General features: G+C 34.1%; 1 protein-coding gene across 3 annotated transcripts in view; it reads right to left on the bottom strand.

Annotated features, from left to right (window-relative positions):
- LOC129751743 (nephrin) overlaps positions 1 to 14,623 on the bottom strand; it is a 391,395-nt gene that overhangs the window by 22,203 nt on the left and 354,569 nt on the right. For all 3 annotated transcript variants that reach the window (XM_055747424.1, XM_055747426.1, XM_055747425.1), the window contains one exon: positions 1,070 to 1,182. In XM_055747424.1, the coding sequence (XP_055603399.1) occupies positions 1,070 to 1,182 (113 nt within the window). The remainder of the gene's footprint in view (positions 1 to 1,069; positions 1,183 to 14,623) is intronic.

Raw genomic sequence — 14,623 nt, 5'->3', positions numbered from 1 at the left:
CAATTTTGACAATTTTGACAATTTTGACAATTTTGACAATTTTGACAATTTTGACAATTTTGACAATTTTGACAATTTTGACAATTTTGACAATTTTGACAATTTTGACAATTTTGACAATTTTGACAATTTTGACAATTTTGACAATTTTGACAATTTTGACAATTTTGACAATTTTGACAATTTTGACAATTTTGACAATTTTGACAATTTTGACAATTTTGACAATTTTGACAATTTTGACAATTTTGACAATTTTGTCAATTTTGACAATTTTGACAATTTTGACAATTTTGACAATTTTGACAATTTTGACAATTTTGACAATTTTGACAATTTTGACAATTTTGACAATTTTGACAATTTTGACAATTTTGACAATTTTGACAATTTTGACAATTTTGACAATTTTGACAATTTCGACAATTTTGACAATTTTGACAATTTTGACAATTTTGACAATTTTGACAATTTTGACAATTTTGACAATTTTGACAATTTTGACAATTTTGACAATTTTGACAATTTTGACAATTTTGACAATTTCGACCATTATGACAATTTCGACCATTATGACAATTTCGACCATTATGACAATTTGGTCCATTTTGACAAATTTAATTTTTTACGACTTTCATGAATGGTTGGTATTCTGTTTGGTTACTTTTCGAAAAAAAAATTCATTTGGTTTTTTTAATGTATTTTTGAATCAGAATGTGTTTATCCTTCATAGAATATCAAAACAAACATTCATTGAGGGAAACATGACAACCTCTTGTGTTTCACTAATGCAAACACTTCCGGGCAAAAAAACCACAACAAAAAAACAAGAACTTATACTGCTACTACTAGAATACTATTGTAACGAGAGTTAAAAAAGAAATAGTTCATCCGGACATTTTAATCCCACCCAGGTAGGTATTTCGTTTCGCAAAGCTTGTTCAAACGATGTTAAGCTGATGCTGTGGGTTGTTTTTTCTTTTCCTCTTCTCGTTACAGTAATTGTGTTTTGCCTATCACAATATATGGTTTGTACACGGTCGTCCCAAAGTCCTGTACGATGACTTACATCCACGTGGAATTGCTGCGGAATTCCTCCGTCCTTGCCGGCGATGCAGGATATGTGCACCGTGTAGGCAGTCACATTCGAAACGGTGCAGCTTTTAATTGGATCAGGTACATCTGTGTTGCAGGGAGAGAGAGAAAAAAAAAACGAGATGAGAAAAGACAGATACGGTGTGGCGATTAGAACAAGATGAAAATTGGAAAAAAGTAGGACAAAAACGTGAACTGAACTAACTAGCAGTTCTTTCACATGGAATTTTGAAAAGATTTTTTCCGAGTGCTCTTTGTATAAGTCGGGATGTAAGCATGGCATACTATGACATTGTTTAAGAACAAAATTTTTAGACTTTTGGATTTGATTAACATTTCCATGGATATCATCTTTTAAACTTACTGACAAAGCACGAATTCGTCTTGGGGAAAACGTGGAACACCCTGGAAGAGATTCCGTGATGTCAAGTGATAGTTAACCCATTCTCGCTGCCACCAAGCCGTTGTAGAATTCACCTGAAGCAGAGGTAGATTGGTGGTGTGCTAGTGATTTAAAAATTAATGACTTCAAAGTGCGGAGAAAGTCCTCAAAACCCCACCACACCTTCAATCTAGACCCACCAATCTAATGCTGGTGACGGTGGGATTGTGTGTGTTGTTGGCGTGTTAAGTGTTTGGTGCTCCCGGTAACTCCCACGTGGTTTCAGGTTGGTGTTCGTGGTTCCGGGTGAAATGCTCGAGAAATCACGCGCCAAGACACTTTCCGGAGGAACTGTCGTCGCACGAACGAAAGTGCAGCTCCTTGAAGTCCGTTTGGATTGGGCTGGAGGATTTTGGTTTGCCATTCGCGAAGTACCGAGGGCGGCCACTTGACGCGATACTAGTTACTGCTACGAGCTCCGTGGGTTCGGCTTGGGTTTGAGCCACGAGACGTTTGTGGGTGGACAAGGTGAAGCCTTCAATTAGAGAAAATTATTTTACCACACTGCTTGAAGGTGTGTTGATACTAGAAGATTTGAGCGATTCAGTTATCAAAGTTTTAAATTTGAAGCCTACGCTCAAGGATAAGACTATTTGTATTTTGAAATAAATGAATTCGGATGCCCCAATTCATTTTTTTTTATAAAGAACAAAAATTCTAAGAAACGATTTTTACGAATGATTGTAGCAGTTATAATGCTTGAATCATTCTAACATTCTTGACCTCGGTAGTGGTTTACTGATAGCAATACCAGGTGGTGGTCCACAACTAAAGTTCAACTAATGAGAATTGGTGGTCCTGATTGAGTAATGAACTGTGTGTGACCAAATGAAGTTAGGAGTAAAGTGCTCTCGAGCTCAAATGCTGTTCACTGTTTGTCGTTTTGATTGGATCAACTTTTCCATTTAACCGTGGGTTAATTGAATGAAAATTTTCGACTGCCTTATAGTAACAGTTCCATTTTAAATCAACTTCTAAGGCTCAAAAATAATCAAAACCTTAACTTAATTTTTCAGGTTTTTTTTATTCCCTCTCATTTTCCGGGGAATCTGCTTCCTATTCGAAAAAAGTCAGAATGTATTTAGGTTAACCCATTGTAAATCTACTCCAGAGTTGTTCATTTTACTTCTCTTAGTTTTTGAGAATCCCAGCCCAACTCGAGCTGTTGCCCGTTAACTCATCAACAAAAATAGCAGCACTACCAAGGGGTTCATTACCACAGGCTTGGGACAGGTTTGACCCATCTTAGTCCCTTCACACTATTCAAAACACATAAAGAATCCTGAAAGGTACCTAAGTAGCCTACTCACGGTTCCAAATTTGCCAATACTCCGGCTGGCTTGATCACACAATCCATTGTATATCAGTTTTTCGTTTACCAAACCTTCAATAACTGAAAAAAGAGCTATTTACATACAATGAATCATTTAAGTAAATCTAATTTAAAGAAAAAGTGAAATGAAGCAGTTTTCCGGCGATCTACACAGAAAACAAAAGTCTGCATGTTCTTCTATTACATATCAATAAATTTCTGATCGCAGCAGTCTAGTATTCTATCTATAGCCATCCGTACGTGCCCATATATAATGGCCAAGCTTGGTCATAAAAAAATCCATAGACAGTTAGCTACATGTCAATGCTCTTATTTTTACTGAATCAATTCCAAGCTTTGTGTCAGCTTCAAAAAAACATCACTTAAAGGTTTTTTCGCTTCAGATTTCCGTAGGCCAATTTTTAAACTCAATTTTAACGCTAATCTTCTCGCATTCGGGGGGCAACTTTCAAATTCATCCTCTGTGCATCACTTGGGTAATACGTTGGTAAAACTTTTCTTTACACAACTTTAACTTTTCACTTCAAAACGCCTAATTTATCTCCCAAACTGATTATTGAAACAGCAAAGAAAATCACCTGCACTCTAAAACTTTTTGCTTCTAATATTTTGATTTCCACATATATTTCCTGCTACCTTTAAGAACACTGAATTCTTCAGTACTTAAACTTGGAAAACCAAATTTCTCGTAATGATCACGACGATTGTATTTCGGAAAAAAATCAATTTGACGATTATTTAAAACATATTTTTACTGATAGAGAATGGAAAAAAAACAGCCCGTGCTGTCAACAAGTCATGGCCTTCTCAATTGAATCTTAAGCAGGACTGAGCAACCTTTTGAACCAACGGGCCAATTGGAATTTAAAATCTTTCCGCTGGGCCGCACTGAAATTATCACTTATTAAATATTTCCCTTTAACCTTTTCAGATAAATAATGTATATTTTTTTTTTCCTGTTTTAGTTTTTATTTTTAATATTTTTCTATTCTTTCAATATTTTTCGTTACTCATAAAGATTTTTATCTTCATGGGTAGTGTTCGAAAAATATTCAACGTAAAGCAATAATATTAATAATAAAAACTGAAAACGAAAAGAAAACAAGAATTTATACGAATAATACCAGCCGTAATTGATCAGGTACATAACTTAGTCTTTGTTTGTTTTTATGGAAATTTTTGAATAATTCTTTTTTTGCTTGATTTTAACTTTTTTTTACCAAAATTTGTTCTTTCAAAATCGGACATCATATGATTTTTTTTAATCAAAAAAATGAAAATTTATCTAGGTTTTTGTATTGTTTAAAACAATTTTTAACCGTTTTCCTGAAAAAAAAAAATCACTTCAAAGTCTTCTGAAGCTATACCACTGCGATCAGTTACAGTTGTATTTTTGTTGTAAATCGCTCTCTCCTAAGTGTTAGATTTTGAATCTTTATTAAAATTTATTGACTTGAATTTCTTTTATCTTTATTTTTCCAGTATTTAAATTTTTTCGAAGACCCCATTTTTTTCGCTACAAACGATGAGAACCTTATTTTTTTTACTTTACTCCATTTGAGATAAGACGTTGAAAAATGCTACCGAAATTACAGAAAGTGCAAATTTTGTGAAAGTTCCAGTTCCCAATCGTGATTTCTTGCATCTCAGGCAAACTTTCCCGCTATTTTCCTGAGAAAAATCACCTTTAATAACCTAAGCCCAGAGTTATACGTTGTATCGAAAGCTTTTCTATATTTTTCCCTCTCTTAAGAGCCACCATTTGCTTCCCTTTTAACTTATTAGAAAGTAATTTCTTTTCTAACAAATGGTAAAAAAATTGTTTTTTATTCTGAAGTTACGTATAAGTTCATTGCATTGAGATGTTTAGTATGGTTGTTTAAATCACAAAAAAAACATTTCAAAATCAGATTTTAAAATTTTACAAATATTAAAAAATCATAATTTACAGATACATATTTTGTTAAAAATTTAATTCTTAGTTTTATTTTAATTATGGACTTAAGGAGTACATGGATTTCCCAAATTTAATTAAAATTCCACTGGAATTTTCTATGGCGAATCTAACTTTTGATTATGTGGATTGTTGATTTTAAAGTAAAGTGTCATCGCCTAGATGTTTGGTATGATTTCTCTATGAAATTTCTGAAAATAGTCGTCTTAGACTTTTTCAGTCAAATCAAAGATAAATATTATATTTGTCGAGATGTCATGCCGAATCATGTCGAAATGAACCCTTTATATTCAAGAACAAAAATTGTTAAAATGTTTTTTTTTGCCAGTATTTGAGTAACGTATTTAGAAATGCCTGTGACCATCTCTTCCCTTTTAATTTTTTATTTATTCTACAGTCGTGGTTTTATGAATTGTGAATTTTAAATCACTAGAAAGAAAAAAAAAATCTGAATTAAAAAACAAGAATACTTTTCAAATTATTAATATTACACTTTTGCTTCAAAAATAACAAAATAAATGCTCAATACGCTTGCAAAAAAAAGTTAATCATTTGAACAATTGTGAGTCAAAAGCATATCTGATCAAGTTTCTGACATATATATTTTTTTAGGTTAAGTATGAACTAGTATTTTTTGATAACTTACAATCTATCGAGAAAAAAGGCGAAAACGAAATGAAACTTGGAAAAAGATTCGCTGGCCGCGATTTGCAAATCCCTGATTTAAAGGGTGTTCTGATTACAAAGTGATCAAGCTAAATTGCGTGTAAATCTATTATTTATTTTATAACTAGCTGATCCCATACGAACTCCGTTTCGCATTCAACTTGGAATATGTTATGAGCAGTTTGTATAAGAGTCAATTGTCAAGCATTTTCCAAAAGCATTTCCAAATTTATTGTTAAGCAATAATTGCAAAAATTTTGGACGATCACTTTCTATGTCGTGTGCAACTAAATTTGAAACCAGGAATCAATTGACCGTGCCGAAAACCCCCGTGTATGAATTTTTGGTCTCGATGTGATACAAACTCACTTAGTTATTGCAAAACACAAATTAATCAGTAATTGCAAAAACAAATTTAACAGTTAATATTGATCACCTCCGTTTTTGTCGTTATATTGAAATCAGAATTAATGGACCGTCTCATGACATGATTATTGCATAAATTGTCCTTTCTCTCAAAACTCCCATGTGCAAATTTTCTAACCAATCCATTGCATAAAAACGTGAATATCATAAAAAAGAAGAAAATTAATTGATATTGATGACCCCCTTCGTCGACCCCTGGCAAAAAAATTTTATACCTAAAATCGATTTCCCGTCCCTCAAAACTCTCGTGTATAAATGTTCATCTGAATCCGATGCATACCCAAGCAACCAAAAGTCACGTTTTTACTTAAATGAATGCTTTCATAGTTCCATTTTAGCTGAACAAAGGTTTCTGAGAGAAAAGAACTAACTTATTCCCTTAAATGGACTTTAATTACTTATTTGCGAACATAAAAGTTACAAAAAGGATATTTAAGAACGTTTTATGAGACTTCATAATGGATGTTCACAAGAAGGTCCGTAATTCTACCTTTTTGAGACATAAACAAGTCACATTAAGGATGTTCAAGATCGCTTTACGTGACTTCTGAACGTGTGTTCCCAAGAGGGTCCGTAATTCTACTTTGTTGAGACATGAACAAGTCACACGAAGGTATTTTGAGATCGTTTTATGTGACTTCTAATAGTGTGTTTTCTAGAGGATCCGTAATTTACTTTTTTGAGACATTAACAAGTCACACCAAGGATATTCAAGATTATTTAACGTGACTTCTAAACGTGTGTTCCCAAGAGGGTCCGTAATTCTACTTTGTTGAGACATAAACAAATCACGCGAAGGTATTTTGAGATCGTTTTATGTGATTTCTAAAAGTGTGTTCCTTAGAGGGTCCTCAATCATCTTTTTTGAGACATAAACAAAACTGTTCCGAAAGTTAATCCGATCGACCGTGTTTTCTGGTAAAAATGGATTTTTCGAAGAAAATAAGAAAAAGTGGTTTGTTTTATTATCACCGCAGAAGGCTAGAACAAAAATGGGCGGAAGACCAAGCAGTTACAGGTGAAATTGACGTTTCAGGTAGTAAATTAACAAGCTTTAAATTATTACAAAAAAAAAAAAAAATAACATCTCATTTTAATTTTGCAGCTTCCAATCGTTCACTTGCACCAGATGATATTTTAAATCCAATTGACATCTATCATCAAACTTGTAATCCAGAATCAGATGTTAATGTTTCGTTTGGAGAAGATGATGACCAAGAAGGTGAAATTAAAATAGGTGAAATGGAAGAGGACTTAATTGAAAAAATGACCCTTGAAGAATGCCTTCGATACTGGGCTTTTCAAACTAAACAATCTCATGAAGCAATCAACCTAATATTAGATATCATTCGACGGAAAACAAATGCAAGACGATTGCCACGTTCTGCACGAACATTGTTACACACTTCGAGGGTTGAAACCTCCAACATAATAGCCATACCCGGTTTACAGTTCTGGTACAAAGGGATAAAACCTTGTTTCAAACAATACTTCCGGTAAAATTTAAATTGTTATAAAAAAAAATATCTCATCTTGAACTCTAATTCCAGGAATCTTGAAAGGCCTCTCTGCATTTCAATTAATGTAAATATCGACGGGCTTCCAATATATAAAAGCAGCAAGTTGCAGTTGTGGCCAATTTTGATTAGTATTTTTGAAATGCCTGATATAAACCCAATGCCTATTGGAATCTATTGTGGGAACACTAAACCCTTGGATCTCGACAGCTACCTTAAGCCTTTTGCAGAGGAAATGAATGATATTGCCGAGAACGGTTTCTCAATCAACGGGTATGACATCAGAATAACCCTCAGATTTTTTATTTGTGATTCTCCAGCACGATCTTTCATCAAAGGTTAGTTAACTTTATAATTTGATATGCAATTACTAGTTGTAGTAAATTACAGTAAATGACGAGAAATTTTTCTTTGAATTTTCACGATTTAAGTATCTATTCTTATTGACAAAATAATGATCAACATTTTTTTTTATTTCATTCACAGGAGTTGCGAATTTCAATTCCAAAAATGGATGCTTGAAATGCACATGCGAAGGAGAATACTGCCACGAATCAAGAACGGTTGTATACTCTTCAAAAACAAATCGAAAACGAACTGACGCTGAATTCCGAAACAAAAGCTACCAAAAACACCAAAAGCACCAAACTCCACTTATTCTTATCAAACAGCTTGATACAGTTGAAGATATAGTGGTGGGTGAAAGACTCCATTTAATTGATTTAGGGGTGATGAAACGTTTATTGTCAGGTTGGCGTGATGGAACATTAGGTTTCCATACAAAGCTTTCATCCCAACAGATCGAAGAAATCAGTCAAAAACTAAAAAACATAAAATTACCATATGAAATCCATCGAAAGTTCCGGGGACTAGACCATATTAGCCATTGGAAAGCCTCAGAATTTAGCACCTTTTTACATTATGGTAGCATTTACATTTTAAAAAAATTTCTTCCAGAAGAAAACTTTTCTCATTTTTTATTGTTTTTCTGTTCAATTACAATGCTTTCCTCTGATCATTATAGAAACAATTGGCATGTTGCAAGGGAAATGTTAAAAACATTTGTGGAAAAATTCGAAACTCTTTATGGCCAAAGGTACCTTACAAGTAACATACATAACTTGCTACATATCGTAGACGAAGCGGAAAAATTTGGTAATATCAACACAATTTCTGCTTATCCTTTTGAAAACGAGCTTCAGAACATAAAACACTTAGTAAGAAGTGGGTGGAAATGCCTTGAACAAACCGTTAATCGCATGTCAGAGGTACATTCACATTATATATTCCAAGATAAACCATCCAAATCATATCCATACACAACAGCATCAGGCGGAGTCTTTGTTAGGTCAGGATTCTTGTTGAACAACAAGTTTCCTAACAACTGGTTTCTTAGTAAAAAAAATCAAATAGTAAAGTTCATCACCCTGAAACAAGATAACAATATTTCAATTCAAGGGCGAATTTTAAAAGCAAAAAAAGAACATTTCGACTACCCCCATCAATCATCGGTTTTAAACATATTCGAAGGAAACATAAAAAATCTTTCAGACGATAATTTGTTCTTTGACTGTAACGACATAAAATGTAAAGTAGTAGCCATTGACTGTGAGGTACATTTTATTTTCATTCCATTATTACATACGCTGTCTAATTCATAGTTCATAAGAAATAAAAAGTGTGATGAAAAATATTATTAAAAAAATAACAAAAACAAAGTGAATTCATAGTATTAAGAAAAAATACGGAAGCATCAAGCATCATCGCTGGAAGAAACAATTTGGTCATCGGAATGACCACCACCGCACGAAATACTGCTTTCTGTCAGCGAATCATCCAGAATATTATTGGCATCCGTCGTGACTGTTTCTCGTCCTTTTGGCCTGGAGTTTTTGGCCCGCACGTGTCGAGAACCTCTACGTTTTCCGGAATTTTGTAACCGTTTAGTTGCATTCTTTAATTTCTTTTTGAAAAACGCTGCAACTTTAAAACTGTTCACGGTTTCAGTTTCAGTATTCCCTACTTCTTGAAAAATGTGCAATATCATCTTGTTCGGCATTATGGCGATTTTTGGACCTTTACGACTTGCTCCGGTCCAAGTGCAGTCGGCCTGAAATTTCAAACTGAAGATCAAGTCCAATGCTGAAAGCATTCGGTTTTCTGAGCAGTCGCCGTAAATGTTAACACGAAGCCATTTTAGCTGAAAAGAAAATGTAAAAATTATTATCTTTGTTTATGTTCGTTATAGAGTTTTAACCGGTTATGCAAAATAAGAACTAAGTAGACATTGGAACTAAAGATTTCATGAAAACAACGGTCAAGTAAATTTAGCAAAACAATCAATTGCAGTTGAAGATTCGATTTAATAGTTTTCTTTCAATTCAGGCATCAACTTTCGATTCAACCCATCATTGCTTTTTGCTCCTAATCGGAAAGGATCCTGTTGTTGAAAGTTTCTAGATGTTCGAAAGTGTGAACAGTTAAGATGACAAATTTCAATAATTAACTGCAAGTAAGTACAATTTTAAAAAAAAAGAAATCTGCAACTACTACAACACATGATTACTGCAATTCAGTTAGTTATCAAAGCCGTAGTGAGTGTAGTGAATTCCATTAATACTTAAGATTACTTTTCACCAAAATTGAAACTTCTATGAACTTGTCCGAAAATGTTTTTCGTTTGTCGATGGACCATTCTTTACTTAAATTTTCTTTTCATGAACATAACATGATGATTATGCTTAACGGCGCCAAGCTCAGTGGCCTAAAAACACTACGCGCTAATGTCATAGCTACGGGGCCGAATAGTGTTACCACAATGATGCCTTGGTTAGCTAAGGACATGAAATGTCACCTGCTAAAATCATATTTAAGTTATGTTTATGTTATGAAAATTTCTTTAAAGTTTGTGCTATGAAAATATTTTATCGGAAACAATAATCTTCTGTTAAAAACGTTATTTTGAATCAGCTTCAATAATCTTTCTGAGATATTAAATAATACAAAAACTAAAGGTATTTATCATGATACATTTTGACCAAATGATCAACTATCGTTTTGTAATTCTTTGAGTTTTCTAACCATGTTTAAAATTTCAATAATAAGTACAACAAAATTGCCAATTGAACAATATTCTATCGGACAAAGATTCGATTTGCAATTTCCTTAACAATCGAAATCAGATTATCGTCACAAAACTTTAAACTTAAACTAAAGGTGATTCCAAAATAAAATCGAGATAATGAAAAATATAAAGTGTAAATTACTTACAAAATCTGCTCGGAATCTCTCTTCTCCCAATTTTGTTTCCAATTCGTTAAGCTCTTGTTCGGTCCCTATAGGCTTAAAACAAAACGCATCATTCGGTGGATTTGTGCCCACTTTATCCAAAATGAAATCCATTTGAGCACTTTGATTAAGCAATCTTTTTTCTATGATTGCAACTCGGCCAACCAGTTCTTGTAATAATTGCTTCACTTCAGTAAGACGAGTATCAACTGACGAAATAAATCGATTATTATCCGGATGTGGCACCGTCGGAGGATCTTCGAATGAATATGGGGATGCAAGTGTCACATATTCAACATTGTCGGGTAAAGAATCCATTTGAACAGGGGACACACATTGTGAAGGATCAATGAACTGGCTGGCTGGAGAAACTGGCTGCATATCGGGCTCACAGATCAATTGCGTTGACATTCCATCCGGTGTATGTTCCTGGCACACAATGTTAGGCAACAAGGAGTCATGATTTGCGGTGTCGATCATTTTTTGAAAATTTGGTTCATGACCACTGTGCGAGATTTTTTGCAGCTTAAGCGTTGTATCCGTGCTAGATTCTCCGGACATGGATTCGATGAAATGAGAAGCTTCATCATAGGTTTCGATTTTGTTACGTTTCACTTTACATTTTGCCCGGTTCCAAGTGGTTTTTGGCTTTGATGATGAGTTTCTCAATAGAATATCTATCTGCTGTCCGGTTTTGGAATTGGGCCAACGTAGGTAGGAGCCTTTTTTCGAGTTCTCTACCCAGTTGGCCGGAACTGCGGTTAACTCCTTCCTTCCTTTTCCATCCGTGGTTTGCACAACCGAAAACATGTCACTGCAAATTTGTAAATATTCCACCATAAATATTTTTTAAATGACTTATTAGGGTATATTTACCGTTTACAAATAGACAATTCAACCACAATTTACGATGCAGAAATACCGAAACCTTTACTCGACTGTTTTTTTTTGTTCCGCCAAACGTAAACACTTGTGTTTTGGATAACACTGTCAAAAATTATGACGCATAACTTGCGGTGAATGAAAACACTCGTTTATAATAGGCAAATGAAAGAAGACAAACAGATACGTGCCAATGGTTCAAGTGACAAGGTTTCGGACTAGCACCTCTGAGTGCCATGGATCAATTCTCACAACAAGTACTCTAAAGCAAGCTTAAGAAAACTTTAAAAAAAATGAAATGTACTTACAAAGAATGAAGGTGTAAATATATGGGAAGTAGAAAAGAGAATAATCAAATAAAATAATTAAAAATAAAAAAAAAACTTACTTTTAGTTTTTTTTTTATGAAAGAAATTTAACGATTTCTAGGGATCTATGCGAGGGCTGAATAACGATTTCTACATTTTGATACTGAGGGCTGAATAATATTCTCTACAATTTGATATTGAAGGCTGAATAGCAATCTCTACAATTTGATATGGAGGGCTGAATAGCATTCTCTACAATTTGGTATTGAAACTTTAAACTTTAAACGCTTTTGAAGACACTCTTTTACGTGAAGTTTCTGTTAACGGCGAATTTAAATTGAATACTTTTTGATCCAAACATCTTTACGTAATGGTCATGTGGAAAATTTTGCGACTTTTTACCTTATCTAAAATCCGTTTAATAAATCTTAAGGAAGTTCAAAGGGTGCATTCTTTTTTATCAATTTGCGGTACTTTTCTGTTTAAACCTTATTTATAGTTTTGCTTTTGTGAAAGAAACATCTTTTGGAAAAAAAGAGGAAAATTTATTACTTTAAAAGTTTCAATGATGTCAACCCGGAATGCAGATTAATAATTTAGATGAATAATTGTTCCAAACTTTGTTCAAAATGGCACATACATTATGATTTCCTATGCTTGTTTTCTATATGGGGATGAATAACGTGAGAGCGTTAAAATCCTAGACAACACAAAAAAAAGCTTGTTTCCTATCATTTTAAGAGTAAGGAAATCGAGAAAAACATACTTCAGAAAAAAAAGCTGTAGCATTTGAGGCATTTGCATTAAAAATTATTTGACGCTTATGACCAGTGCTCAAAAAAGTCAAAGTCATTTATCCCCATACAAACTGAATGAGACGAACATGCTTTCTTTCCCATCTATTTGGACAGAAAGCGAAAAAAATATCACGTTGGCCTAGACTAACTTCAGGATGATTGTGAATGTTTTTGTTTTACTGATCATTCGCTCAGCAGTCAACCATTTCACAAAGTCGTGACAGTATGAGAAAATGTGAATGGATTCCAAACGCTTTGTTTTTTAAGTAAATTCTTAAGTAGATCATCAACTTTAAGAATTACGAATAGAACACAAACACTAGAAAATTCATAAAATTCTTTTATAAAAAGCTATTCTGGAATGTCCTTATCTTCCTACATGCTTCTCGACTATTTCTGAATAATCCCAATAGAAAAGCAAAATATTTAAAAAGTTTCTTTTGTTATTTTTTATTTATTTTTTAATTAATTAATTTTAAAATTTGGGGTATTCTGGCCACCAAATTGATGAGTTTTTCCAATAGAATGTTATTATTTTTAATTCAGTTATTGCTACGCATTTTCAGATGAGCAAATGAAAAATATCGTTGTGTTTGATAAATTTATTTAAAAAACCAGGCTTCTGAACGTTCTGCAAGGCACTTGATGTACGATTCATGTGCGTGTCTATCACATTGAATTCAGTTGATGTAATCTTAGACTTATATCTCAGTTGAGACAATTCAGAATGGGCTCAACTTCTAACTGATTGAAAACAGCATCATTTGCTAAATCAGTGATTACAATATCGAACCGAACATCACATCCCAGCAAAATAATGGTTATTCTCTATTCAAACACAAGTAATTAAAAGCTTATCCCTCGTTATTGGTCAAATGGGTAGCTTTTTTCTGCTTCCACTATCAGTGTGGAAGCATGATTTCCTTCATTGTTCCCGGGCCACGGGAATAACTTCCCAGTTAAGCGCTCGTCTTTCCGCTCACTAATGGCGGAACCCGGAACAGCTTGCCCTAATGAATGCACATTATGATAATGAATACACATTGACTTTAATAATCAGCCCAGTCCCATACATCCTCATACGAATTTTCTCATCCGAAAAAGAGACAGATAAAGAGAGTAGGAGAAGCGATTTAGATCAACACCCTAACTCGGTCCAGCTTGGTCCGGTATCGTCAGGAATTGTCCGGTTCAGTTCCGGTCCACTCCCTCAGGATGATTCCCAGTAGAAGCGGCCAGAAGCGCCAGAAAAACGCCCCAAGCGAATAAGCCGTTTGTCAGGCATCGACTGGACCATCCATTTTTCCCATCACTCCATTCTGTTGCATAATTGATATTCCAACATTTTTGACTCTCTGACGACGGGCTCTGGACTCAGGTCTCTGGTCTCTGGTCTGTTCCGGTGTGGTCCAGAGTACGATCTCCACATCCGGAGCCAAATGGAATATTGAATTATGTAACGGACTAATCCTCTCCCCTTTTTTCTTCCACTTCCCCAACTTCCCAAAGGACTTCCACCAGATCGTTCAGGTTCCAGTAGTGGGTGGAAGGGATCTTTCTTCCCTCAACGTTTTTCCCATTGCACCAATTAACACTAATTGGTGGTCCATTGTTCTTTGCCAGTGTTTCTTGCCCACGTGGCTGCAGAATGAAATCCGAGAGGGTGGAGAAAAGTAGGTCGAAAGGGTTACGGGAACATCACTCAACTCAATTCACCCAAAAGGATGTCACGTGCAGGTCAGTTTTTTTTGTTGCTCAATTTGGTTGAAAATAGCTTTAAAATGCACTCATGACATTAAAAAAAAACATAACCCAAAAAAAAAAAATTTGAAAATACAAACATAAATATTGAACACAAATGACAAAAATCACGAAAATAACTAAAAAATGTCCAAATGATAAAAACCATACCAAA

The sequence above is a fragment of the Uranotaenia lowii genome, chromosome 3 (genome assembly GCF_029784155.1).
Source record: "Uranotaenia lowii strain MFRU-FL chromosome 3, ASM2978415v1, whole genome shotgun sequence".
In the NCBI taxonomy this organism is placed as follows: domain Eukaryota; kingdom Metazoa; phylum Arthropoda; class Insecta; order Diptera; family Culicidae; genus Uranotaenia; species Uranotaenia lowii.
This window is presented reverse-complemented; position numbering and strand designations above follow the sequence as displayed.